Raw genomic sequence first — 27,512 nt, forward strand, 5'->3', positions numbered from 1 at the left:
AATCACAGTTTGGTGCTTCACTACTAAGTATCTGATTGTCGCCCCCTGGTGCTTCGGCGGCTGAGTGTACCCATTTCTTGTGCTACGGGATGTGGAGCGTCTCTCCTACATCGGCTCTGGCAAAACTGAGCAACTTCTTCCTTCATTTCCTGGAAGGAGGAGCCATACACGAAGCAGCAGAAACCCGCCGGCTACAGTGGGCTGCTAGCGGGAAAACGGCACCGTGATTCCGACCGTTAATTGGGAGTTAAGAGCCTAACTCAGATGCCTCTATGATCCAGCTAACCGTACAGCGAGATATACAGAGTTCAGTTTGCACAAGGTAAGGCGTTTGGGGGCACTAAATTAGCTAGCGTGAGGTTAGCTAACCGTGGGTAGGTGTCACGGTCACGTACACCAAACCCCATTCAAAAATCTGTCAATTTAAGGTTCGCCCTAGTCTGTTAACCCCACCATGAAGCTCATCTATAACGAGTTAGTTTAGTCGGCAGCGAGATATATTTCGATGCCGACTGATTGAAAATTTGAGAATTTGCTCTGCAGTCGAAATAAACCCTGTTTGTTTGTTTTTTTTACTAAAAAAAAGTGCAATCAAAATGAAAAGTCTAGTGAAAATTCTCCTAATTTTAAATTTGATTTTACCATTTAAATGTACTATAGATGGAGGCTGGTCTATCTCCATGTCCAATGCACATTGCCAGCTTTATGGTTGATTAATGCATAATGAAATTATTTTCCATAAATTAAATGAATTTAGTGGTAGAATGATCTCCATAGAAGCAAGGCTAACTATTTGTCATCGCCACAGTGAGGAGGACGACAGGTTTATTTTTAGTTGATTAAGAAAGATGGAGACAAAATTAATGGCAGAATAAACCAAATAAAACAAGGTATCACGGATTTATGAATGGCGGGGTGTAAAATAGAAAGTAGTTCCCCATGTGCTGGGAGATTAGCAAAAGGGATTAGCGCTGCACAAGGACAAACAGACGACAACCACGCACCACTCCTTCCTTCATTACACCCTCATCTTTATCCTAACATGCCACAAAACCCATTTCTCTCAGGGGGCTGCCTGCTGTGGTTTTAAATTATGGTGGTGTAATAGTATTTAGGTTATTTTGACTCTACACATACATGAAAAATCAGAATCCGACAAAATTCAGGTTGTTTAGATTCAGAATTGATCTAATGACCCAATTAGGATAAAATACCATTTTCCTCTGCACTTACTCTCTCGAGAAGACCCTGCTTCACAGCCTACCTGTGAGACGGTTTGATCATTTCAGGTTTGACCTTCTGAAATGTGAGGATTTTCTGGTTTTCTCTGTTGCTGTAAAATAGAATAAGCTTGGTAAGACTGAGTAAATTGAAGATCTGGGTTAAATCCCTGCCCACGTGTGTCTGTTATGTGTAATCGTGTAAAGTAAGAACAACAACAAAAGAAACCGATCATCTACATGCATTTATTTTTTGGCATTTTATCAGAATTGAAAAAAAGAATAATGTTGTATTCATCTATAAATATTGGGAAGTACACAGATACAGGCAAGAATGGGGAAATAATTTTAGGTTTCCGTTAGATATTTGATTGTCTGTGCAGTTAAAGTAATTTAAAGACCTAGAATAGGTCCCACTCGTTTAAGATCTACGTTGTGTACATATAGATTGTTGTGCCCTGCATTCAACATCACAGGAACACCTTACATAATCTCTCACTAAGGGAATACTGATATTATTCCCTGTCTTGCTTCATCACCTCAAATGTGAGGGTTATCTGGTTTTCTCCAATGTTGTAAACTAACTATTGGACGAGGCTTAGCTCTTGTCTTATTTATTAGTGTGGATACTGATTAAGCATCCACTGTATTAAGATCCTAATCTTTCTTATTATATTTCTCTTTGTAATATAAATATTCTCTATATTTGATTAGAAGGCTGTATTCTTCCTGCCCTTAACCTCTACAGGTTTGTTTAAATATGTAAGTCAAGGCCCTGGATTAGACCTCTACTTATTCTCTTTAGACTAAGAAGATTTGAGTTTGTATTTTGATGACAACAGCAAGATGACTGAGTTTTGACATATGAATGAGAAGAAAATTTCTTTTGTCATACATAGCAGAAGTACCATTAGATGGATTCATAAATTAACAATAATCTCAATGATTGAGCTGCTAACTTAAACAGTATCTCATGCATTGATGTTAAATACTCTGAGGTGCACAGTAACACTCATGGTAGTGCTGGCTGTTGTCCTGTTTCTGTGAGCTGTACAGCTGTTCTTTTTTCCCCATAGTAGAAGCTTGGATGCATTCGACCATACATAAAGACAGCTGCTCGTTTGTAGCAGCAGTTGATGTTTGAGGCTGGATTACCAACCAAGCAAATATCCTGAGGCCTTGAAGGTTTACTATATATCACTTAATTTAATTTGACATATTTTATCTACTTTAATAGCCATCATATGACCCTGATCTTAAAGGAGAGGACTGGCTCAGTTGTTTTAAGGCAGCTTTAGTTGTTGTTGTTGTTGTTGTTGTTTCTGTAGGTCAAGTAGTGAACACCCAAAAACTTGAAAATAATGACAAACAACAGTTATTTTAAGACTCAATGCCACTGTCAGATTTTTTTTTCCCCCTTTCAAATCTATAATCATTTAAAAGGTCAATTATCATATTTCCCTTCTCTTCTCCACCCTGTCCTGCACTCAGAAACCTAAAAATCTCACTCATCAAGGGGTAGTGACGTGTGATTGAGATGTTGTTGCACAGTGTGCATATCCTGTATGTTCCTCTTTTCAAACTCTAATAATGGACATAATTGACAAAATTAACTTGATTTTATTTCAGAATAACCTGAAGCTACTGACTAAACCCGTTAGCTGAGGTTGAAGAATGAAAAAGCCAAAGATTGTTTCCTTAAGTATACAAAGTAACAGTGGTGTTGTCTGTCAGTTGCTCAGCTGGTTGGTTGAGAGAGTTTGACTTGGGAAAAACAGGGGCAGAAGCGATCAGACATGATTAAGGTCCTTTACAATGACCTTAAACACACTTAAGGGCAGTAGCTCTTTTGAATCTAGCTGATTTGTCAGTTGAATCAAAATGAAAGGCTCTGCAAATTTGAAAAGAAAAAGAAAAGTTTTCAAATTTGTTACAGACTTTAGGGTGAAGCATTTAGCTTGCTTTTGGGGCCACAATCTTCTCCATCAGCTTCCCACAACAAGATGGTCAAAGTTCAAGTTGCAATATAATAAGATGCAGTAGGCCCCAGTTGTAGACATACTGCATATAAAAGTATGCACCTTTTAAGAGCAGCTGCAGTACTGCATACCAGGAGTGTAACTGTTTATATTCAGTATTGTGTAATAATGAACTCTCTGTTACACTGAATTTCCAGCAGTGTGTCAGAGATCCGTTAAACTGTGTGGCAGGGCGACTGCTTCGATTACATAGTTATCATGTTACACACCTTTAAAAGCCACAGTTATTTTCAACAACAAAGACGTCTATTTTAAACCCAGCAGTGTTGCAGACTGTCTGAAGAGCTGCTGTCCTCACTGATCGAGGACTTTTTAGGGAGTTTTTGCTTGCAGTTCTCACATGATTCTCTTCACTTGTGGTTTTTGACAAACACTCCATTCTTAAGGAATAGAAAAGCTTAGTTCAGCTGGAGCAAAGCAGAAGTCAGATGCCTTTGTTCTTTACTAATAATAACGTTCAGAAAATGATCATTTAAGTACTCCTACATATGGATCTATGCTCAAAAATATCACCAGTAGAAATGTGCTTGTAAGTACCCTTAAAATTGAATTATGTCAATTATCAGTTATATCAGTGGTGATAAGTACTGTTAAATATGGATTTTTTCATAGCCTGCTTCTGTCTCTTTAAGTTGCTGTTTTAGGCGCTGGTACATTTGTCAGTATTATTATAAATGTATATTTTATTAACTGCCTTTTGGCAGAGCCTTCAGTTTGTGTGGCGAGAGCTCCCAGTTCGTATTCAGGAGACAGACACCCTCTCTACTTTTATGACTAAGCTTAAAACTTTCCTTTTTGATAAAGCGTATTGTTAGGGCTGGATCAGGTGACCCTGAATCCTCTCTTAGTTACACTGCCTATGGCATCTTAAGAAGAATAATTCATCTCAGTTTTTTCCCAATACGAGGAAAAGCTGTTGTAGCAGGTCTTCTTGGGCTTATAGTCCAAGAAATGAATGTAAAATTGCAGGAAAAAGTACTGGAAGCTTTCCACACATTATCCCGTAACAAGCAGGATATTTAAAAAAAAATTTAATTTTAAGCTGTAGAATAAGTGCACGAAATTAAAATTCTCTAACATTCAATGGTTAATATACAGTTGAAAAAAGTAACGTAAAATTTTATTTATATAGCACCTTTCAAGAATAAAATCACAAAGTGCTTCACAGAAGCTAAAACATAAAAACAAAAATCAACCAAAAGCAAGTTTAAGAAGATCAGTTTTTAGCTGTTTTTCAAAGCGTTCAATGGGAGAGCGTTCAAAAGTCTGTGGCCACAGTTACAAAAGCTCTGTCACCTTTTGTTTTCAACCTCATGTGCTGGACAACCAGCAAGCCCTGATCACATGACCTCAGGGACCTGCTGGGGATGTAAGGATGTAAAAGATCGCTGATGTATGTTGGTGCTTGTCCATGCAGAGCCCTAAATGTCAAAATCATAACCTTAAAACACCTCTTTTTCTGTGATTCAGTGGTTAGTCTGTGACTGACTTTGTATATTGTGCCGGGCTGTGGTTACGATGGTTAAAGTGGCTTTATCGTAACCATTTAGTATGTCTGCATGTAATTCACTGAGGGTTTTTTTTTTTTTTTTTTCTCCCATGCATCATTAATCGCAGCTTTTGTCTTACAATTTTTATATGTTACAAGTACAAAAGAGCATCTTTTTAATCTCAGTTGTTTTATTGCTTATTTGCTGGATGTACTCATTTGTTAAAGGCCTAGTGTTGACCACAGAAAGAGGCTTACTGTCACAGTATAGCCGTTTGTGAAAAACCTCTGTGTGCAACTGATGGTTAAAATAAAACATTTCAATTCATTCAGATTTTTTGTGTTCAAAGTAGAAAAATAAATATTGAATGGTCGATTTGAATGTGTATACCAGCGCAATTCTAGGCACTATATAGTTGAAAATAACATTTGTTTATAGAGGTTATTTAAACATATCATGATATAAATATTGTGTATTGCGATATAGCCTAAAAAAAATTGCGATATTAGATTTTCCTCATATTGCCCAGCTCTAGTTGGAATTCTGCTGCTTCACAGGGCTGTCAACCTATCTTGCTTATTTACATCTATTTGAATCTTCCCGTCTCAAAAAGATAGAGGCTCTGCAGCCCTGATTAGTGGAAGGTGGTGTTGTAGGTTAATATTATTTTACACGAGTAGATTCATCATCTAGCATTTCTGGCAAACAACAAACATCAAGCAGCAAGGTTTGATTGTCTAGTTGACTGTTCAGGCTCATTTCTACCACAAACCTTGTGTTTTTGGCTGAAAGTGTCTCATTTTGTCAGCTAGACCTGTGTAAAACCCATTCACTTACTTTCTCTCCCTCTGATCTGACACTGTCTCAGCAAAAAGCCTCAAACAAATGGTGGTTAAACTTTGATAAATATCTTCCCTTTAAAAGGCTCATTGTCTAATGCTTGGCAGTGACTCCTTTCTCTTTCCTGTGTTTCCAGCTTTTGTACTCCTGTTGGTTCATTTTCATATTGTCGTTTCATATTGGCGAGCTCCATTTGCATACATGCTGGGCGGATTTCTAAAGTCTGCACCACAAAGACTGCAGTTGGCTAATTAACCTAATAGACCTGGCTGAGTGGGTCTCGATCGATTGCTTCGCTGCGAGTTGCAGTTTGATCAAAGCGTAGTACATTTCCTCAGAGCGGTTTGGTGATCACAAAGGATTATTTTAGGAATATTGAAGGCTTGTCTGTGTAAATGCTGCCCCTCCTGCCTGCATGCCTGCCCCTTGTTTTGTGCACCATGTTTCGAGATGTATTTACATCAGCTCTCTTGGCTTCAGCAGTAACGCCATCTGGGCCTGCAGAGCTTCCATCACAGAGGAAAAATTGTCCTTTTTGAACTCTTATTTGGAGGGTTTATTTCAGTCAAAAGCCTTACTGGATTTTGTCTTTTTTTTCCAGTCTCCAGTGTGCATTTTTAGCACAACCCAGTTATTATGTTATTGCTGCAGCTATCAATAGATCTGTATAATATTTTGGATATTATTATTATTATTATTATTATTATTATTATTATTATTCAAATAGATTTTTCTTTAGATTAGATGCACTGTTGTCATTGTGCTTAGCACAGGTACAAAGCCACTGAGCATCATTCTGACATAAGTGCTGGGATTGTTCAGATGAGTCATGGCAACGTGGATCGCTGTGGTGATGGTGTCCTCTGTTGACCTGTTGGTGCAGTAGGCAAACTGATGGAGGTCCAAAGTGGTGGATATACAGAAAGTGGGAAAGAACACAAACGCTTACTTGTAAATGGAAAGTCAGACTGTAAGAAGAATTAACAAATGCTTTGTAATAAAAGGGTGATAAACATACTTTGTTATGTGAGAGTCCTCCAGCGGTACAGTCTGGCAGACAATACGGTGGTTGTCACGTGTGCTCATTATGACACTTCTGCTTATCGACTCAGGAGTTCATTCTAAGATGTATCCTTCTGTACAGATTTATTTTATACAGTGAAATATAAATGCCATTTATTTTATTTTATTTTATTTTCTTTAATTGAATGTGTTATCAGTGTTATCCTGCAGAGACACTCCTACCAGAGCAAGGTAATTTCCTAAATCAGCCAGCTGTGAATCCACTGAGCTGAGAGAACTTGAGTTTCACATTCATGAGCTGCAATTTTTCCAAAAATACTCAGAAATATGTTTTGTCTGCTCTGTGTTTATATAAACTCTAAAGTGACCTAAATCTGTTGATCTGACTGAATCGGGAACCAAGTGAATAAAATATGCTACCTTTAAGTGCCATCTGTTAAAATTGCAAATCCACATGAGCAGTGTGAAGCCAATTATTTTGTTCTCACATCAGGGCGCTCTTAACTATCTGGATGAGAACGCAATATCAACAAAGTTGTTTTCGCTCACTGGTTTTGAGCTAGAGTTTGAATTGAATTTGATCTTTTTCCCTCTTGTTAAATGCAAAATTAACATTAAACTGTAGATTTGATAAAAGAAGAAAAGGCTTTTCTTTGAAGGACACCCACAGAAACACAAGATGTTTTTCTTGCAGTTAAACATTTTCTTGCCATTAAATGGCACAAAATGAGGTTTAAGTGCAGTTCAGGTTCAACGTGTGAATATATTCCAGGGTTCCTGTATATGTTAAAGGCAGAGAGTCAATGTTTGCTTATCTGATATGCAGCTCTGTTATGTCTGACCATTTCATTAGCTTTGTTTTGTTTTTCAGACCAGTGAATTAAGGGGCTGGACCAAAGCCCAGTATAACATAAATAAGGATAACTTTAATCTTTGATTCATGCAAAGTAGAGCAGGGCGATATGGCCAAAAATATTTATCACGATATATACCGTATTTCCCGGACTACAAAGCGCACCTGAATATTAGCCGCACAAGCTAAAATCAGGGGAAAATCCTGTTTTGTACATACATTAGCCGCACCTGACTAAAAGCCGCAGGTGTTTCAATATTGACTTATCATATGTAAGAGAATATGCACAAAGCGAATTGTCAGGAAAGAGATGGCTGTTTGGAGACACACCCCTTTTATTAATATTTTGAAAAACAAGTTATGGGTACATATTTGCATAACTTTTTAGGTATATGTACAAGTAGCGGTAATTACAAGTAGGAAACATGTACTGTGCTTCATAAATGAGTAACAAATGTAGTACATAACAATAACCTAGGGCACACCAGAAAAATAGATTGGACTACCTTTTAGGCTCAGGTGCAGTGACATGGCTTTAACAAGAAGAAAAGTCAGTCATTCACCACCATCTTCCTGCGCACTAAAACCACCAAAGTCCTCTTCTCCAGTGTCGGATACGAACAGGCTCAGGATGGCTACGTTATCCACTCTCAGCTTCTTTCCTTTGTTGTCAGTGTCAGAGTCGAACACCCTCTGAAGGGCCGTGGCAGTGTCCTCCTCTCCATCATGCAGCAGTCCAGCCCTTCGAAATCCGTTGGTGATCATGGATGTTTTCACACTTTTCCACGCTGTCAGATTCCACCGGTTGAGTTGGGCATAACTTGCTTTTCGCACGTTTATCGCCGCACATCATCCACGACTCCCGCTGAACGTGTAGCGCTACTTTGAAGTTTGTTTTTCGCGCTACTTGTACGGCACTATGTTGCCTGGCGGATGGACATGTGACCAACATACCACTCTTGAACCCGATACTGTGTGTCTGATGACATGCCCATCCGCCAGGCAACGTAGTGCCGTACAACACCGGAACAAACAAAACAAATCGTCTTACGATATCACAAAAATCATGGACAATCCATAGAAAAGCCGCACCTGACTAAAAGCCGCAGGGTTCAAAGCTTGTGCAAAAAGTAGCGGCTTATAGCCCGACAATTACGGTATTTGAAAATTTGCGATAACGATATAACTGACGATATAATTGATGCGAGACAAAATACAACTCCACAACATTACTAGCGCAAAAAGACATCCTTCCATTTATTTTCACTTAAACAAGAAGCTGGTTTTTATGTACATTAAAGCTTTATAAAAATGTAACAGTGCAAATGCAAATTCCTTGCTGAAAGTTTAACCAAAAGGCATTTCCAGTAGAAATGGGCTGACATATCCTGAGCATAACCATGTATAATATCCACTGAAGTTAAAAAAGAGGTGCTTTGCAACATTAAACTGCAATGTGCAGTACGTATTTTTCGGACCATAAGGTACATGGGATTATAAGGCACATTAAGCGAAACAAAGCAGTCAGATAAATCAAACTTTATTAAACTCATTCTTCTTGCTTCCTCCACTTCTGTACCATTGATTCATTAATGAATGAATTCTGCTCTATTTCCATGTTGTTGCAGTATATTAATGACTAACCTCGTATTGTGGATGGATTATCTCAGTTGTTCTCCTGACTGAAGTTTGGTCCATTTACAGCATCCTGCCATGCGATTGCATTTGTCTCTAACTATCAGGAACTTTAACGTTAACTTTTATAAGTGGAAAAGTGTTAGTGTTCGTCCTCCAGCTTCACTGTTTATGTTATGCTAACATAGCTGTGTCGCTAGCGATCACGTAGCACATCATTATATACCAGCTAGCCCAACTTCAGTAACTTTACAAACATCACTGCTGTTTAGTTTCCTGTCTTCATTTATGTTGGACGTGATAGCAGAGCTGTACGTTTGAATTTTTCCAGAAATCTCTGTCAGAACATGCTATATCATGCTTAGGTAACTAGCGAAACTAGCGAGCTAACTTCCGCTAGCTTCCTGCTAACTTCTAACTCCGTTAAATGTAGTAAATTTTGTTTTCATGGATGCCTGGAAGTTAAACTTCATAGTTACACCTGGTAAAGCAGCAATGCTGATCATTTCATTAAAGATGAAAGAATTTAGACAGTTTTAACTCCCAGTGATGCTGCAGTGTTCGTTTGACCTGAAAAAGACGAAGTTTAGGACCCAGATTACTCCCAGATTTAAGAGCATCTTAGTCCGACAAATACGACAATAACGACGGCCGCTTGCATGTTCTGCAAAAAAATGTGCTTTGTCGTGTATCAGACGGACAAACACCAAACCAGTTCCACATCACTGAAGTTGCACCATTTTTACAAACCAATTCTGGTTCATCTGTTTCACTCAACAATCGGCCATGTGCGTATGAAAACAAAGGCACTGCGCATGCGCGTTTTACTCATATTCTATCGCGATATTTCATTTTCCTATCGTTGCCTAACATTATACCGGTATTACCGTGAACGGTATAATATGGCCCAGCCCTAATGCAAAGCTACTCTAGTCCAGGACTAAAACAAAAATAAGATATGGAGCAAGAAATAAGCATAGTAGATCCTGCTTAATTATAATCACTTCAAAAACATGTTTCAGTTTGCACAATTAAATGAGGGGAACTAGTTAATTCTTACAGACATTACTCAGAATGGTACAATATTGATAAAGTTAATATCTGAGTTCATATATTAATGGCACAGAACTTTGTAATGGTTAGATGACATAACAAAAGCCCCATTCACAAATCTGTAGTGTTAGCTGTGATCTCTCTAATTAGTAACTGTTACATATTCATCTAAATTTAATCCTTTTGCAAATCTGCTTCGTCTGTAATGAGTAGAATAAAAATCCCAAAGGCAAAGTGTGCCAGATGGAAAAATTAATCCTGTGTGAATACATCTCTTAGTTGTTTCATTTTTGTGTTAATTATTTACTGTCAAGGATTCCTTGGATTCAGGATGTAGAATTACAAGGGTTACAGTTAAACGCTTATGACAGTCGATTGGTTTGTTGCACATATCTGTGCAGTTGTCTTGCTGGCCTCTGACCAGAACGTTGGCCCTGTCTGACATGGACTTGGACGGGTAATCTGTGAGATCAGCAAAATGTAATCTTCTTTAGTCAATGACCTGGGTGGCATTATTCGTGTGGCTCAGTATGACTCAATGTGAGTGTATTTGTGTACGCGTACAGTAATCGTAGTTCATCAGAAATCCATTTTGTATGGAGTAATTGTGAAACACTAACTCTCTGCTTCTAAATACTTGTGTGATTCATTGCCTCCATAAAGGAGGCTTCTCCTACTCTCTTCTCAGTGGCTTGCATACTCAGGGTTGCTAGTATCATGTTATACCCTTTTCTCTAAACATTTCTCTGCATTTTCACTGAAGGAGGCGGAGAGGACAAAAATAACTGCATTTGCCTCGAAGATGTGCACAACAAAAGCTGTCTTAAAAAGACAGGATTTGCCCAGAAGGTGCAATAGAACTAATTACTGTCAAGTTTAAGCTGATTTGTGAAGCTTGTTGCAGAAAGTTATTTTCAAATCTAGCAGTGTTACAGCAACGTCATCATTGGTGGTTAATGAAGGGTGTTTTTGGAGACGGCCATCGTGATGTGCCACGTTGGCATGTGAAATGCAGCACTGAGCTTTTTACTATTGTGATCTTAGCTTATTGAAACTAGAAGACATGAGGACAGGCTGAGAAATGGGAGAACTGGTCAATCGAAAGCAACTGAGACAATCTAATGCTACACAGATCCTGTGTAACATGCAACTGTACATCTGCAACTTGTGCAGTCACCGTTGCTTGTTATTAGAAAGCATACACTATATTCCCTATTTTACTTAGTCTTTAAGTAAATATGTGGCTCTTTAGCTGGTAGATGTTCCAGTATGTTCACCAGAGCTTGGCCAACTACGTCAGTTTGTCTTTTTAGTCTACATTGGGTTTTTAAAGCTGTTATTTGTTCACTGTTGGAGAAAATTGCATTTGAAGTAAGCACTGTAGTGAACCGAAACAATAAAGGTCAGACGTAAACTTGAGGTATGCTGAACAACAGTAGAGAGGCAGACAAGGAACCAGGAAGTAAGTCAAACCGAGGGTGTTATGATTATGTTTTGTTTTTTGTTTTTTTTGTAGCACTATTTATTTTGTCTGGTGTGTCCTTATTTTCTTTGGTATATTAAACAGCTGATTTATGTCTCCCTATTGTAGTGAAAAGTGAAAAACAGTATCTTTTTCTTTACTTCTTCTTTATTTACACCACCTCTGCCTTGGTGAACCTCACCTTCTGCACTACTTTGGTAATTAACACTGGCCTGAGTATTTAGATTCTTTAAATAAATCATTTGAATTCTGAGCTTTTTATGTATCAGCGCCTCCTAATAAGTTTGATCTCTTTTAATTACAGAGGTGAGCCATGGCTGAACCAAACTCCTCCCGCCCCCAAAGGAAGATGTCCACCTCTGGGGAGAGTGTGTACAAGGTGCTAGGTCTGGAGAAAGGAGCGTCTGCAGAGGAAATCAAGAAAGCGTACAGGTAAGCTGGACTTTAGTTACTTCTCTTTATTAAAGTTCTTTTTGTTGTTTTGCCCATATTCTTAATTTTGGACCGTTAGAGTGGCTTTGCATTAGGGCTGCCACAAACGATTATTTTGATAGTCGACTAGTAGGGCTGGGCCATATTATACCGTTCACGGTAATACCGGTATAATGTTAGGCAACGATAGGAAAATGAAATATCGCGATAGAATATGAGTAAAACGCGCATGCGCAGTGCCTTTGTTTTCATACGCACATGGCCGATTGTTGAGTGAAACAGATGAACCAGAATTGGTTTGTAAAAATGGTGCAACTTCAGTGATGTGGAACTGGTTTGGTGTTTGTCCGTCTGATACACGACAAAGCACATTTTTTTGCAGAACATGCAAGCGGCCGTCGTTATTGTCGTATTTGTCGGACTAAGATGCTCTTAAATCTGGGAGTAATCTGGGTCCTAAACTCCGTATGCTTCAGGTCAAACGAACACTGCAGCATCACTGAGAGTTAAAAACTGTCTAAATTCTTTCATCTTTAATAAAACAATCAGCATTGCTGCTTTACCAGGTGTAATTATGAAGTTTAACTTCCAGGCATCCATGAAAACAGAATTTATTACATTTAACGGAGTTAGAAGTTAGCAGGAAGCTAGCGGAAGTTAGCTCGCTAGTTTCGCTAGTTACCTAAGCATGATATAGCATGTTCTGACTGAGAGATTTCTGAAAAAATTCAAACTTACAGCTCTGCTATCACTTCCAACATAAATGAAGACAGGAAACTAAACAGCAGTGACGTTTGTAGGGTTACTGAAGTTGGGCTAGTTGGTATATAATGATGTGCTACGTGATCGCTAGCGACATAGCTATATTAGCATAACATAAACAGTGAAGCTGGAGGACGAACACTAACACTTTTCCACTTATAAAAGTTAACGTTAAGGTTCCTGATAGTTAGAGACAAATGCAATCGCATGGCAGGATGCTGTAAACGGACCAAACTTCAGTCAGGAGAACAACTGAGATAATCCATCCACAATACGAGGTCAGTCATTAATATACTGCAACAACATGGGAATAGAGCAGCTGCCAGAGAATTCAACATTAATGAATCAATGGTACAGAAGTGGCGGAAGCAAGAAGAATGAGTTTAATAAAGTTTGATTTATCTGACTGCTTTGTTTCGCTTAATGTGCCTTATAATCCTGTGCACCTTATGGTCCGAAAAATGCGTACTGCACACTGCAGTTTAATGTTGCAAAGCACCTCTTTTTAACTTCAGTGGATATTATACATGGTTATGCTCAGGATATGTCAGCCCCATTTCTACTGGAAATGCCTTTTGGTTAAACTTTCAGCAAGGAATTTGCATTTGCACTGTTAAATTTTTATAAAGCTTTAATGTACATAAAAACCAGCTTCTTGTTTAAGTGAAAATAAATGGAAGGTTGTATTTTGCGCTAGTAATGTTGTGGAGTTGTATTTTGTCTCGCATCAATTATATCGTCAGTTATATCGTTATCGCAAATTTTCAAATATATATCGTGATAAATATTTTTGGCCATATCGCCCTGCTCTATCGACTAGTCACCGATTATTTTTGCGATTAGTCAACTAATCAGGTCATGCATCCATTAGACGTAAAACCTACAGCTTATTGCACCAGCATGCATCTGCTCTTATATAACTATCATTAGCTTACAGCTTTAAGTGTTTTGCGTATGTGCTAACTAAAAATGAAGACAAGATGATTTTTTAATTTTTAATGAAATTTGCAGATTGTTTCTGTGAAGTTTAATAAACTCCTTGATATCTAAAATATAACAGGACACCGGAGTATATTCTCGAGCATCTCACACTTCTGATGACCAGTTGTATGCTTGACGTTTATTCAGCTGTGTAAAAACTATAACTTTAATCTCAGCCAAACTGATTTACTCAGGAACAAATAAAATACTAAAAAAAGCCAAACAATAACATTTTAAGTTATCTAAGTGACTCATATACGTTTAACCTGAGCAGCGAAAGACGGCGGTGGGTTTGACAACGATTTGCCGGGAGTCCGGTGTTCTCACGGGCTCTAGTGAGCCTTGAACCCAGGCTAGGTATCGAGCTGGTGGGTAACAGATGTCTCTGAAAACGTCGAAGCGCTTTTGAAAATATGAGATGTCTTGATAAACTGAGCAGATATTTGAGGTTTACACAGCTACATTCTCGCCTGAAAATGTGTTAAACGTTTATTTTGTGACCCAGAAAGAATAATAAGAGTAAAATTAAAACTAACTAGCTGCCGCCATTGTTGGAAACTAAGCAGGGCCGCACTATAAATTCTGGGACAGAGCTTCTTCTTCAGGGTTTAACGGTTGGCATCCTTGTACATGCAGTGCTGCCATCTTCTGTTTCAGTCCGTTATTACACTCTTAAATCCTACTACTTAGTCCTGCGTCTTTTGGGATCTTACAAAGCTTCAAACGACGCGTTGACTATTAAATTGGTCATCGACGATTTTGATAGTTGACGTAATCGTGACTAGTCGACTAATCGTGGCAGCCCTACTTTGCATGACTCACAAATTACAGCTCCCAAGTTTCTTTGTCTGCAAACAGAAGGTTTGAACAGCAGGTGGATTCTGTGCTACTACTCTGTTCAAATGTGTTATTTGTGTCCCTGATAGTGTTTACTCATAAGCTGCCAGATAACTAAAGTGCTGTTCAGAAATATTTCTTTACAAGTTGTCTGTTAATTCTGTCTGTAAAAGTGCAGACGACTGACATGAAAGCATTTCAAATGATATCTGTAATGCATTTACTTAAGATTCTTCAGACACTTCAGATTCTTATAATTCAGGAAATAAATAGGGAAAGTGCAAATTGATTAGCTGCCTCAAAATCACAGTTAAAGCTTTAATTTTACTTTCATGGAACAAACAAATAATACTGCTGCTTGTTTACTTTAATGTAGTTTCATGTGTGGGATAGACTTGTGACATTATAGAGTTTTTATTTATTTATTTTTTTAACAGTTTGAAAGTTTCCAGAACCCAAGCTGACATGTTGACATTCCACCTTCTTTGCAGTTTATAACAGTTTACAATCGTTTATAATTTTCACTAAGGTATTTAACGTTATAGTTACGGCTACAACTATTGGATATTATGATTAGTTCCATGGTCAGGCTATTTTCATCAGTTTTAGATAGGAGTACAGTATACAGTCTGCAATATAATGTGAAAAAGATTAAGCCGGTCATTAGAGTTGAAAGTGGTGGAAAATAATATGGTTGTAATTTTATGTGTATGTAATTTTAAACCATGACATCCTGGGCTTGAGCCTGTGAGGGAACCATGTGATATTTCTTCCTCACTCACACTTGCAGCAGATTCTTTCTGGCACATTTGGAGCAGACGATCAATAATTTTGTTGATCTTTTCCTTTCTCTCCTGACAGAAAACTAGCACTGAAGTACCACCCGGACAAGAACCCAGACAACCCAGAGGCAGCGGAGAAGTTTAAGGAGATCAACAATGCGAACTCAATTTTAAATGATGAGAACAAGAGGAAGATTTACGACGAATATGGCTCCATGGGCCTTTATGTGTCCGAACAGTTTGGAGAGGAGAGCGTCAAGTACTACTTTCTCATGTCCAAATGGTGGTTTAAGGTTGGTGTGTTTGTGTTTTTGTGTGCTATCTCTGACTTCTAAACTGTTTTCAAACATTCTCGAAATTATCCTAAAGAGCTTTGTCTCAGAATACAAAGGTCCTTAACCTGACAGCCCACTGGTGCACATAGGCTCAATGTCCAATTAAGCCTATGTGAGAGTAAAGAAATGTATGTCCTGACTTATACGTGCTCTTCTAAGGCAGCACACATCTGTAGTTGGCTACTTCCTGTGAAATGTGCAGACCTGATTCTCCCAGCATTGTCCCAACAACCCAGCCGTGTGTGAAAGTGGCTCAGCTGGATTTACTAAATATATTTGACCATTTTGGGACAAAATGGTTTATGCCTTTATTTGGTAATGTGCAGTGTACTTCAAAAATATAAGTTAATGTGTACTTAGTGGTGCATATTGTAACAGCAACATATTGTTAATGCAGTTCAAGGTCTGTGTATTAGAAGTCTGGTAGAATAAACTGATCTGCTGTTTGTGTTAAACAGGATTATTTTTGCTTTTATAATAATCTGTAACCGTTAACTGAGCTAATAGGTATTTTTTTAGAGCAAAGTGATCAGGTTTATAAAGGAGTTTCACGCTTGACTAATTTCCCAGCAGCCCGTGCTTTACCAGGCTGATTCCTGATTGGTGGCACTTTTTTTTCTTCTTTCTTTTTTTTTTTTTTCCTAATCATGGCTACAGATCATAGTAGGCTAGATCAATCTTTGTAGCGTGAGTACAATATGAAACGTGATCTGGTGTTTTCTTGCTGGTGTGAGCTGTCACCCTCTGCGTCTGCAGAAATGCACCTTTTCCATCTGTGCCTCATAGTCAGTGTTTAGGGATGGATAACAGTACAGTGAGTGCGAACATAACTGCAGTGAATGCTGGCTTTGTGAGGCTCGTAATGTGGTTTTACAGTCCCTGCGCTCAAAAGATGTTCTGTGCCTCTAAAATCCATTTAGGGAAATTACAAATTAAACATTTTTGGGGAGGGTTTTTTTTTTCCTTTCTTTCTTTATGTGATTGTCTTAGATGAATTATGATTGTTACACATTCATGAGTCTTGAATATGGTGACAGAAGCACTGACTGTGCAAAATGACATCTGTAATCTGTTTATAAAGGATTGGATGAAATCCTCACTGTTTGCTGTCAATAATTTGTTGGAGATTAAGATTAAAGTTCTTTTAGATCCTCTGTGTCATATGGCTAAAAATCTGTTTGCATGTTAATCCCTGTAGGGTCTGGTGCTGTGCTGTACATTATTCACTTGCTGCTGCTGTTGCTGCTGCTGCTGTTTCTGCTGCGGGAAGTGCAAACCTCCAGATGACGATGAAAACTACCAGTACGTCAACCCCGAAGACCTGGAGGCCCAGATCAAAGCAGATCAGGACGGAGGTAAGAAAAATCATAATCCAAGGTTATTTAACACTGTTACTGGTACCTTTGGAAACATCTTGCAAGTGTTTAATTATAGTTCAGTTGAAACCCAAATAAGATCATTAAAAAATGATGGATTTGGTTGACGTCGCAGGGTCAGTGGATTAGACTATGAAGTCTTTTTCACAAGGACAACCACTCACCAGCCAAACCCCCACAGGCCACAGCCTCCACTGTGTGAGGCCTGTGGGCGTAGTTAGGGGGGCAGTATTTAGAAAACTAGCATGCCTCAGGAGGCAGCCACAAAGGGAATGGGCAAAGTTATTGAGGGCTGACGGGTGACAACCAACTGACGCTGTCAGCCGCTGCCAAAAGCAGACCACGCAAGACAAACGAGTGTGCGCTGGTGGGCTTTTACTTCCTCTGGTGTGATTATTTGTTGGCTACAATCTCTCTTTCCATCATTTCGGCTCAAGCTGAACAAAATGATAAATGACTTTCATTTATTTTCTCATCAGATTTGCGCTAAATTGTAATTTTTAATTTGTGATCAAGTCTGAATTGGTATTTGTGCATCCAATAGACAAAACAAAGTCATTTTTTAAATTTTTTTTTTACTTCCGTCATAGAGGCAAAAGACTGTAGCCACCAGTTATTAAATGTCAACCACTTTGATAAAGTCATCCAGTAAATGTGAGCCTGAGGCTGTGTGCGTGTGATGTGGAAAGTGGAATCAGTGCTTGTACAAATTTATTCTACACAGAATCATTATGACAAACATGAAAAAATTGTCAAGTTATTTTCTGCAGATTAATCTGCTGATGAGTCTAGTTTGTTTTATTTTTCATCCCCCTCCAGTTTAGTTGTGATCACTCTTGAAGAAATCTGTGACATGTGCTTTTCAGAAACTATTCAGAAGTGTTAATAAATGGAGTAAGACCTGAAGTAAACAGTGTGCAGAGACCAATAGTGCTGACAGCTCAAGCTTTGATTAGACTCCAGCCAGCTGGAGACACTCGGGTAGTCATTGCTGGTATATTTCTTTGAAGTCTGCTTGAAATTTGCCATCTGGGGCACGTACACAGTTGGTGCATTGTAATTTAAAGTCCTGCGGGGTCACAAGAAATTGGCCAACATACAGACATCCACACTGACCCAAGCAGGCTCACAGATGCAGAAAGTATAATCAAGACCTCATAAAAGAAGGGAAAAAGGCATTTAATCACATTAAGTGACGTGGCAATGCCCATTTGTAGATCTGTTTAAAAAGAAATGCTGTAAATTCTACAAATATTTCTGTTGGATGTGGCTGTAGAGCACACTACAAACGCCTCTCCTGCGGCTCTGGCTCGTTTCATTAAAACTGTTAAACTGTTTCTTCATGATGTAGCCCTTTTCTTTCAGCAGGCCTGCTGAAGCAGGGACTTTTCTGTGTACACATTTTACAGAATGACCTGTGTCTTTGGTCGACTGTGTTAAAATCTGAACGTGTGATAAAGCTTCAAAGCATAACGAATGCATAAACTGTAACATGCTGAGGTGTTTATTTCTTTATTTATTGCTTTTAAATTGAGCTTTTCTTTAAAAAAAATATTTTACTTCTTGCTTTCTAGAGTTTAAACACTAACTTTAATAAATAAATACAAAAATCAAAGTCAGCTCTAAGGTCTCTGTTGCATCATCAGTGGATTAAACATGCTCTTATGCTTCAGGATTCGTGTTTTCATGCTCCAATCCAACAGGTAACACAGTAATCATAGGCCAGCCTACATCTAATCTGGGTCCAGAAACCCCAGAAGGAAAGAGCATGCCCATCCCCCTGCCTATGCCAATGCCGCCACCTGAGCCCCAGTCGCCAACTTCAGTCAACCCAGTAGTGGAAGATAGACCTGGGGAGAGCGTACCAGATTTAAAATGACTTGTAAGAGCCACGTCTACTGCTTTTTAAATTTTTTTATTTTGTTTTATTTTTTTTTATGTGTCACGTTGTCATCCATCCATGTTGTCACGTAAACAAAGCCGTCTTGGCCCATCCTCACCCATCTTCACGCTCCATGTTGCATGTCCGCTGGCAGCACGCAGCTTCTGCTTACTCACTCATCCGTTTAAAAGAAAAAACTGCTCCTGCTGTCCACTTACCATCGTCATGCACATTCACTGCATCAGTCACTGTGTTGTTCTAGTCGTCTTGTACCTGCATGTCTCTTATTCCTTACCCGTGTCACATTAGGTGCTGTCATAACGTGAGCATGGTGATGTCGTGTTGGTGGCACTTTGTACAACATTGTTGTGTGCTCATTATTTCTGCTTGTTGTCAGATGATACGATTATGGGATATTTTTAGCATTTGTCCTGTGAAAAGAGAGGTCCAAATTAAGTTATTCAGATGGGATGTGGAGTGTTATATCACATTCACTGAAATGTGGACGTTAACTTTGCACAGCATTACATTTGTAAGATGGGGGAAAACAAACTGATGACCCTTTTGCCCTCTTGTAATAGCTTTGTTCCCTTTGGCTAATTTATAGCTTGCTGTTTAAAACATAAAACTAGTTATATAGATAACTTGGATATTCTTGACGTAATTTCCAGGTCTGTTGTACGATAAGAAAGTTTTTAAAGGTAAGTTCCCCTAAAACCTACAGGTAAAATAAGAGGTTTGCTTTATCTTAGAATAAGACGAGGCCTTACAATAGGGCAGAAGAGTTATACCTTATTTATTTCATGCTCCGTATGTCAATGTTTGGCTTAATTTTGAAAGTGTGCCTTTGTCTTCTACAGGAAAGTGATGGTGTGGATAAGCCTCAACTAGCAAAAGCAGGAAGGTAAGATACAACGGATGATGATTTTAAAAGTGAAACTTGGAATATAAACAGTTGGTTTGAACATACTGAGAAAGTGGTCTGTGTAACTTAATTAGTGGTTGGGCAGACAAACAGCTTATTTTGTTCATTTCTCAGGGTCATTTTGATGTGGCTATTCTCAGTCATTAAATATTAACTTTTAATTCCTTGATCTACAGTACAGTGTTAAATCTACTGTGTGGGCTGTAGACCTGCTAATGTAGATGGATACTAGTTTTCTCTTGCTTTTGAAGTCTTTTTTTTTTTTTCCCCTCAGTAAAATATTTATTGGCTCCAATTCCAACATAAACATCTCAGTTTCACATGTGTTGGCAGAGCAGTGCAGACACACCAACACAAGTATTGAATCAAATGTCTGTAACAACAAGGATACCAATACTATAAATTAATTTAAATTGAATGTCTAGAGTTAGGATAACACTTTTGGATTAGGTGGAAGCTATGCACTGCTGTTATTGGCTATGCAAATAATAGCAGTGCATTATTTGCATAGCCAGAGCGTGGTTAGGTTTACGTTGTTAGATAAGGTGTTTGTATGTGTCCTACATACACAGTGGAAAAAATAAAATATGAAAAGCTCATTCTAAGCAACCTCATAGTTGGAATTTCACTTACTTGTCTCTGCAGCAGTATGTGCTAAGGTTGGATATACAGTTGCCAAGACTGGAATAAAAGACAGAAGCTTCTTGAAGTATGATTAAAGTTGTAATTAACCTGATATAACTATTTTTAATCTGATTTTGACTTCCTCTTTTTCCCCCTTCAGCCTTCTGCGCCCCTCTTATGACCCAGCCACATCTGACTGCTGCCAGCGACCCAGAGAGAAACCAGCCCGCTGTCACCAGCCAACCCACAGTTCAGGCCTGATCCACCCAGACCTACCCGAGCCACCAAACAAACCCTGCCAGGTGGGCACTGAAATGCTCCCGGCTCCCTTCATGGAACTTAAAATATGGAGAAGTATTCACGCAGATTAACCTACTAGATGCTACGAGCGTCATGGAGGATAATTTCAGGCCAGCTATTAAGACCACAAGCCATCCTCTAACAAGTCTCCTCTCTTCTTCCACCTTCACACATGTCCAGCCTGGGCTGGATGTTACCTTGATAGCAGTCCAGTTATCCAGGGCTAGGCTTAAAGTCCATCTCTTCTGGTCATTCCATTCTAACCAGTAAAGGTCTGACACTGGCCAGCAAAATTGCAAAAATGGGGACATGAGGGCCGAGAAAAAAAAAAAAAAGTCACGTAGAGGTGGCTTTGATTGTTTACCTGCTATCCAAACCGGGACTGGAACTTACTACCTTTTTTTTTCCTGTCACAATCTTAACCGCCTCCCCTCATGTTGGACTCCATTGGTCACCAGCAGGAGCACTTATTTTCTGTTTTCCCTCGTTAACCTGCCTAGGAGTTGCCCTCTGAAGAAACCCATACACGTTGGTGGTAAATTCATTGCCACTCTTTGTGTGTTCATATCAGTGGCAAGACAAGAACTACACATTTCTTCTTCTTCGTGAACAATCGCATTTAGTTAAATGTTGCATTGTCGTCCTCTAATGTCTCAAACTAGTCCCATCGATGGTTGTGTAAAAAAAATAAATAAATAAAAAATTAAAATAACCTTCAGAGGCGGCAGGAAGTCTAACAGATGCTTCACCATGTAAAAAGTTTTCAATCAGGACACTGTTACATTTCATTGCTTTAACAATAAATGTCTGAGCCTAATCTTTGAGCTTCGATCAGGAGTGGACTTGACGCTTCCACCCCGGCGCGCATGCAACTTGTACGGCTGCATGCCTCTTCTTGTACAGCACTGGAACTCACCTCAAACGACAAACATGGGACAATTGCTGAGCTTGCAGACATGCAAACTGTAAATGAACACGAGCCCTTATGACATCATGTGCCACCCTCAGCGGGGAAAAAATAAAAAGTACCCCCCCAATAATAATCTGCCGACTGAAATGGACAATTACAGATGCCATAGTCTTTTAACTAGAAATAACTTTCTGTTAGATTTACTTATTTTTTTTATATATATATTGCGTTTTTTTTTTTTTTTTTGTTTTGGTTTTTTTTTGTGTTGCAGTCAGATTATTCGGTAGACCAAAGCCGACAGCTTCATGTAGCCCAGGCCGATAGTTTCTAGAAATGCCATTTGCTCTGTAAGCCACGGTTCAGATTGTCAAAGCTGTGTGTATATTATGCATTTCAGTCTATGCACCGTGTCAGACGGGTCTGTTGCCATTTTTCTTCTTTTATTGTACCTCTTACATTCAGAACTGCAGAAACCCTGAAAGTTACTTGATCTATGAACTCAGCTCCAGATTCACTAAGACTAGATTGCAGGGCAATCTCTTGATTTAATTGCACCACTATTGCTTTCTATTTGGGGATGCTTTGGACATTTATTTGCAGCCTTTAAAAAGAGTAATGAGCAAGCAATCAACCATCTTTACTGCAAATTTCAGGCACTCGCCCTTTAACTGCAGGACTGATCCATTCATTCCTGCATCCTTACTGATCTGTTCTTAGTTTCTGGGCAGGAAAGTCCTCCTTTATGTACTAACCTGACCCTGGCAGCGCTGTACCTTCAAGAATAATTGCAGCAGTGACTAAAAATACAAGCCCCAAATGCACTCACTGTTGTCTGTTATTTTGCAGAATCACCCAGGAATACTTTGTCTAAAGTAATTCAATGCATGAGCACGATTGATTAAATCTAACCTGAAGCATTCGGCTCTCCTCTTCATCTTCGCTCATTGTGCACACTTGGTATCGCTCTTCCTTCATGCTTTAGTGAATCTGGATCAGTGTTTGTGTTGACACACCTTGAATTGCACAATAAATACAGACACTACAGAGATTTTTGGCTTCATCAGTTTTATACACCTTCTTTGAGTCAAACGCACTTTTCCTCTGTATTGTGTTTGGTTTCATGTTTTGTTTTTTTCCTCTTTTAGATTTCAGTCACATTCTTTAATTACAGTTGGTCATTCAGTGTGTCTGCACCTTTAAAGCTGCAGCTAACATTTATTTATTGCTTTTTGCTTGCGTTTAATGTGAGAAAATGGTAAGAAATATCCAACACTAGTTTCCATTATAGATTATTTCATCCAAAATCTGGAGGCAAAGACAAAGAAAAGCGCAGTTGGCAAATTGTTTCAGCTCTTAATCTGGGACACCAGAAACTTGAGTCACTGCTATCGTTGACATGCTAATGTCTGTGTTGTCCAGCTCAAAATGTCAGTGGATCTGCTCATGACAAAGCTAATTGCTTCTAGATGGCAAATGATTTAATTGCTTTCCCTACGGGTGATTTGATAGATTTAATGCCATCTAAGGTTGAGACGTGAGGATTACTAATGATGTAATGTGATTTTGGTGAGAGTTTGAGCTGCCAGCATTTTCCATGAATCATCCACTTTGCACTGATTTATTGACTTGTCTGAAACTGATTTTCTTCCTTGACTCAAAAGCTGTAATGGAAGACAGATGAAGCCCAATAAATAAGCAATTTACTTCAACAAAAGCTCAAAACACAGAACACATTGTGTTAAGCATTATTCTGCTACATCTCCATGGATGGATGAATAGATGGCTTTGGGCGTCTTCTGAAATGACAAACCTTTTTTCGTAAAGAAGTAGTTCAACATTTTGGGGAATCTGTTTTAAAAATGTATTTGCTTCAATGCTTTCTTGCCATCAGACTGTAACTAAAAGATGGACATCACCACCTCAGCGTCAACCTTTGTGTTAATGAAGGCTTGAGCCGAGGGGTTTTTCTGTTTTTGCCATTTTTATGATTTGAAACTGTGCATGATGAATGAGGGGTGGGTCTGACTAAAAAACCAATGATATTGCACAATCATAGGTTAGCAACTTGTCAATTACAAAGTAAAGCAGCCTCTGGTTTGTTAATGAGGTCACCACTTACAAACTGGACCCAAAATTAATATGTGGAACTAGCGATCGAGGCCACGTGTTTAATCTGTAAACTCACAGATTAAAAGAGCGTAGAGCCATTTCCTTTAGACATCTATACGGCGCCGTCTCAGATGGCAGCCTGTCTAGCATGCTCTCTACAGTTGAAAATTACTTTGAGCATGTACATGACAAAAGAGTTTCCCTCGGGATAAATAAAGTTCTTATTCTTATACAGTTGTGAAACTGGAGTTGCTGCCCTCTGTTGGCCACTAAATGAATGATGTGTTAAGGCCCTTCACTGGCTTAATTTTGTTAGTGATTTAAAATGGTATTGATGAAACACGAAATGCACATTTCCCAAAATGTTCAACTCTTCCTTTAGTAGTGCATGCATTTTAAAATGGGGATGTAACGATTTTGAAATTGTGATTCGAAACAGAATTTAAAATCATATACCAATATTATTACTCTGCAAGTTTATTTTGTTCTTATTTATTTGCCCCTCTCTACAAAAGAAAGGAAAAAGAAGATGAGCAAATAAAACCCCACTAAGCTCTTTTAAGGTCTTTTTTTTTTTTTTTAAAGCGATGACTCCTAAATGGCCTCTTATTTTCTGATGTTACTGATACTTGGCTTTTTTTACTGCTTAGTCTCTAATTTAAATAAAAAACGATATTTTACTCCCATGTTATTTTTAGATTGTTTTAACGTTTTCAAACCTCAAGCATTGTTTACTGACATCATGTGGAAGCTGTTCAGTTGTTGTCATGTGGAGCGTTACAGTCCTGTTTAGAGTACTAATGCTAGTTGGTCTTTTTTTGTATCTGTGCTGGCCAAAACTATAGTTGCATCTAAATTCGGCTTCTAAAACTCTTCTGTATTACCCGGTGTGTTATAATAAATGAATGCAGAGCTACGTGTACGATCATATTGTGAAAAAACAAACCACCTTTGATAAGTTTTTATCAGTCACTTCATATCTGCTCTCTTTATTCACATATCCGCTTGTTTCTGAGTGAAACCGTCTGCAGACGTCTGCATGTCATAGTTGTTTTTAATCCATAATAACATCCAAAAGTGAAACGGAGCACTTCATTTTCATTTATTGCTACATGATTAGAGTTTAAGCATGATGGTGAGCACTCAAAGTCATACTGTTTAGTTTTTTAAACACCATAAAACAGCAAAATGATTTTTTTTTTTTTTTTTTAAATCTTACTATTAGGCGACATGTTTTATGAAAGGATTTAACAGAATTGCTGATGTTTGACGCTAACATGTCAGCATGCACTGTTTGTGTGGTGTCCTCGGGATTCCCATGTACTTGTTTGCTATTCACCTAGGGACCATTTTTGACCCGAGGACACCACAAGGGTTACTACAACCACTGGCGTATGCTAAAAACAATTAGCATGGAGCTAATTTCTTTTTGTGGATAAGCTGAGTGGTTGGAAAAAAAACGTTGCACTCATCTTTTTTAAGAAGAAGAAATTTAAAAGAAAGTGAACAAATTTAGAAGAATTTGGATAAAGACATTTTTGGATGAAACTGGGGATTGATAAATAGGAGAGCTGACTGTTGTGGTTCCCTGTGGACCACATGTAAAATTTATTATAGAAACCAAATAAAACAACAGGATTTTATAACTTCTAGTGTGTAACTTTGTCTTATGTTTGTGCTTGCTTAGTAAATTATGTCAAGGGTTACACTTTTAGTTTTTTAGCACCACTTAAGAAAATAAGATGCATAAAGCTACTTTCAGCTTGCTCCCTGGCCACAAGGGGTCGCCACAGCAGGTCGCTTCACGATTTGTGTTTATTCAGTTATGTTGGCTTTTGTTGTTGTTTTTTTTTTTTTCTTAAATTTTATTTCTGCATTTAAATTAAACATAACATGCTTATACAAATCAACCGAGAACAATTACTGTCTTTAACATTTGTGAACTTATAAGCATGAAAAGAAAAAAAAGAGAAAAAAAAAAGAAAAAGAAAAAAGAGGAAAAAAACAACAACCAAAAAAAAAATAAAAATAAAAAAATTATAACAATATTAACTAAATGAATTATTATTATTTATTTATTTTTTAGTCTATTTCACTCTTTATTTAGGCTTTTGTTGTTGTTGTGGTGTTTTTTTTTTTGTTTTTGTTTTTTTCAGGCTCTTCCCGATGCAGTAAATTTAAAATAATACTACAAAAATAATAATACAAAAAAATGGAGATAATTGAAAATACAGAAAAAAGAAGTAATTGAACCATTAGTGAATAATAAAGAGCAATTCATTGTCATCAGAGCCATCAATAGTGAATGAAACGGCTGCAAACAGTACCAAGAGAATAGCATGTGTGGTGGTGCTGGTGTTGACAACCATTATCACGTTAATAAACACTAAAGCAAAGGTTATATGGTAAATGAATGAGAGCCCAGCTGCATTTGGTGTTCGTAAGGGTGCAGGGTGGGTTTTATTTTTATTTATTTATTTTTAATAAATAAAAAGTTTGTTGACAGGAAGGTAATCACAGAACAGTCACACGGAGGTCTTCAGCTTTAATCCCTGTGTTTGTATGTTTGGCTCACTGCAGCAGCCCTCCACTCCAGACTATTAATAGTCCCGTTAGCCCATTAGCAGCTTAGTTCTGCCGACTCCATTCTGTTGATTAGCAAGTACTTCAGGGTTTTTGTTTTTTTTTGTTTGTTATTTTTTGTCTGTCCCTGGGAACAGACCTCACTGCTGTATGCTGACAGGTTGAAGGCCACAAAGGGGTCTCTGGGTCACATTGTGAACGAGATCAGGCTTAGATTCTGCATGAGTAATCAATGATAGTTTACCAGGTCAGAGCATGAAAGCATAAAAGTGATTGTAAAACAGTTAATTCATAGTTACAGTGTCAGACAGTGACAAAAAGAACATACACAATGTCCCGCCTCAATGTGCAGATAGTATACAGTGAAATAAATACAGATTCAGACTGCTTCATACATTTATAGACTTTACTATTCTTAATTTTAGGCCAGTAGTCATCTTACCTCTGCTCTTTAACATGACTGCATTAATAAACTTCACGTCTTTAGTGTTTAATATTAATATTCACAACACATTACTTGATTTTTCTGATCACATTTTGCCCTCACATTAGTTAAAATGACTTGAGTGGTCCATAACATGATGTAGTTGTAGTAGTAATCAGTCATAGTCTGTTAAGTTTAAGCCCCAAAAAGAAATTCCTCAGTTGTAGTCACGTCCCTGCTTTGATGTCCAAGCTCCTGTATAAATGTGATATAATCTGAGGTTTTCTTGCACATTTGACACAGATATTCAATAAATGCTTTCTCCTGAGGCTGAGGGTGCTGAGGGTAAACAGTAGATGGCGTTCTTGAGTCGGTTATCTAGTCTCTGACTGATATTTCTGTATTTATAGAGTTTAAATGTCCTGTGAGCCGTTGTTTGTTTGGAGAGACGCTTGGCCAGTGATTCTGTTCAGCTTATTATTAGGATCTGGTTACTGACGGACTTTGTTTTTTTCTTCTTCTGCCTTCCTGCTTGAAGACTCAGTTGCACACCTCACATTTATATATTTAGTAGAGTGGAAAATGAACATTAAGTTAAGAACCAAACTAAAATT

General features: G+C 38.2%; 1 protein-coding gene across 1 annotated transcript; it reads left to right on the forward strand.

Moving 5' to 3' along the window:
* On the forward strand, nucleotides 1-25,541 carry dnajc5ga (DnaJ (Hsp40) homolog, subfamily C, member 5 gamma a). Its single transcript, XM_085432456.1, has 7 exons — nucleotides 1-322; nucleotides 11,941-12,068; nucleotides 15,510-15,723; nucleotides 16,964-17,120; nucleotides 18,845-19,023; nucleotides 19,884-19,927; nucleotides 20,733-25,541. Exons 2-5 carry the CDS (start codon nucleotides 11,950-11,952, stop codon nucleotides 19,018-19,020), a joined length of 666 nt encoding a protein of 221 aa, XP_085288582.1. The 5' UTR covers nucleotides 1-322; nucleotides 11,941-11,949; the 3' UTR covers nucleotides 19,021-19,023; nucleotides 19,884-19,927; nucleotides 20,733-25,541.
* Nucleotides 25,542-27,512: the final 1,971 nt, after the last annotated feature.

This window comes from Copadichromis virginalis, linkage group LG15 (assembly GCF_057382275.1).
Source record: "Copadichromis virginalis isolate Kocher_CV1m ecotype Utaka linkage group LG15, C_Virginalis_male_GT1.1, whole genome shotgun sequence".
In the NCBI taxonomy this organism is placed as follows: domain Eukaryota; kingdom Metazoa; phylum Chordata; class Actinopteri; order Cichliformes; family Cichlidae; genus Copadichromis; species Copadichromis virginalis.

Bases quoted from the DNA above. Each gene is read 5' to 3' on its own strand.
- dnajc5ga (XM_085432456.1), top strand. From the start codon at position 11,950: ATGGCTGAACCAAACTCCTCCCGCCCCCAAAGGAAGATGTCCACCTCT. The intron at 12,069-15,509 runs GTAAGCTGGACT...CTCTCCTGACAG, and splicing joins GAAATCAAGAAAGCGTACAG to AAAACTAGCACTGAAGTACC. The intron at 15,724-16,963 runs GTTGGTGTGTTT...TAATCCCTGTAG, and splicing joins TGTCCAAATGGTGGTTTAAG to GGTCTGGTGCTGTGCTGTAC.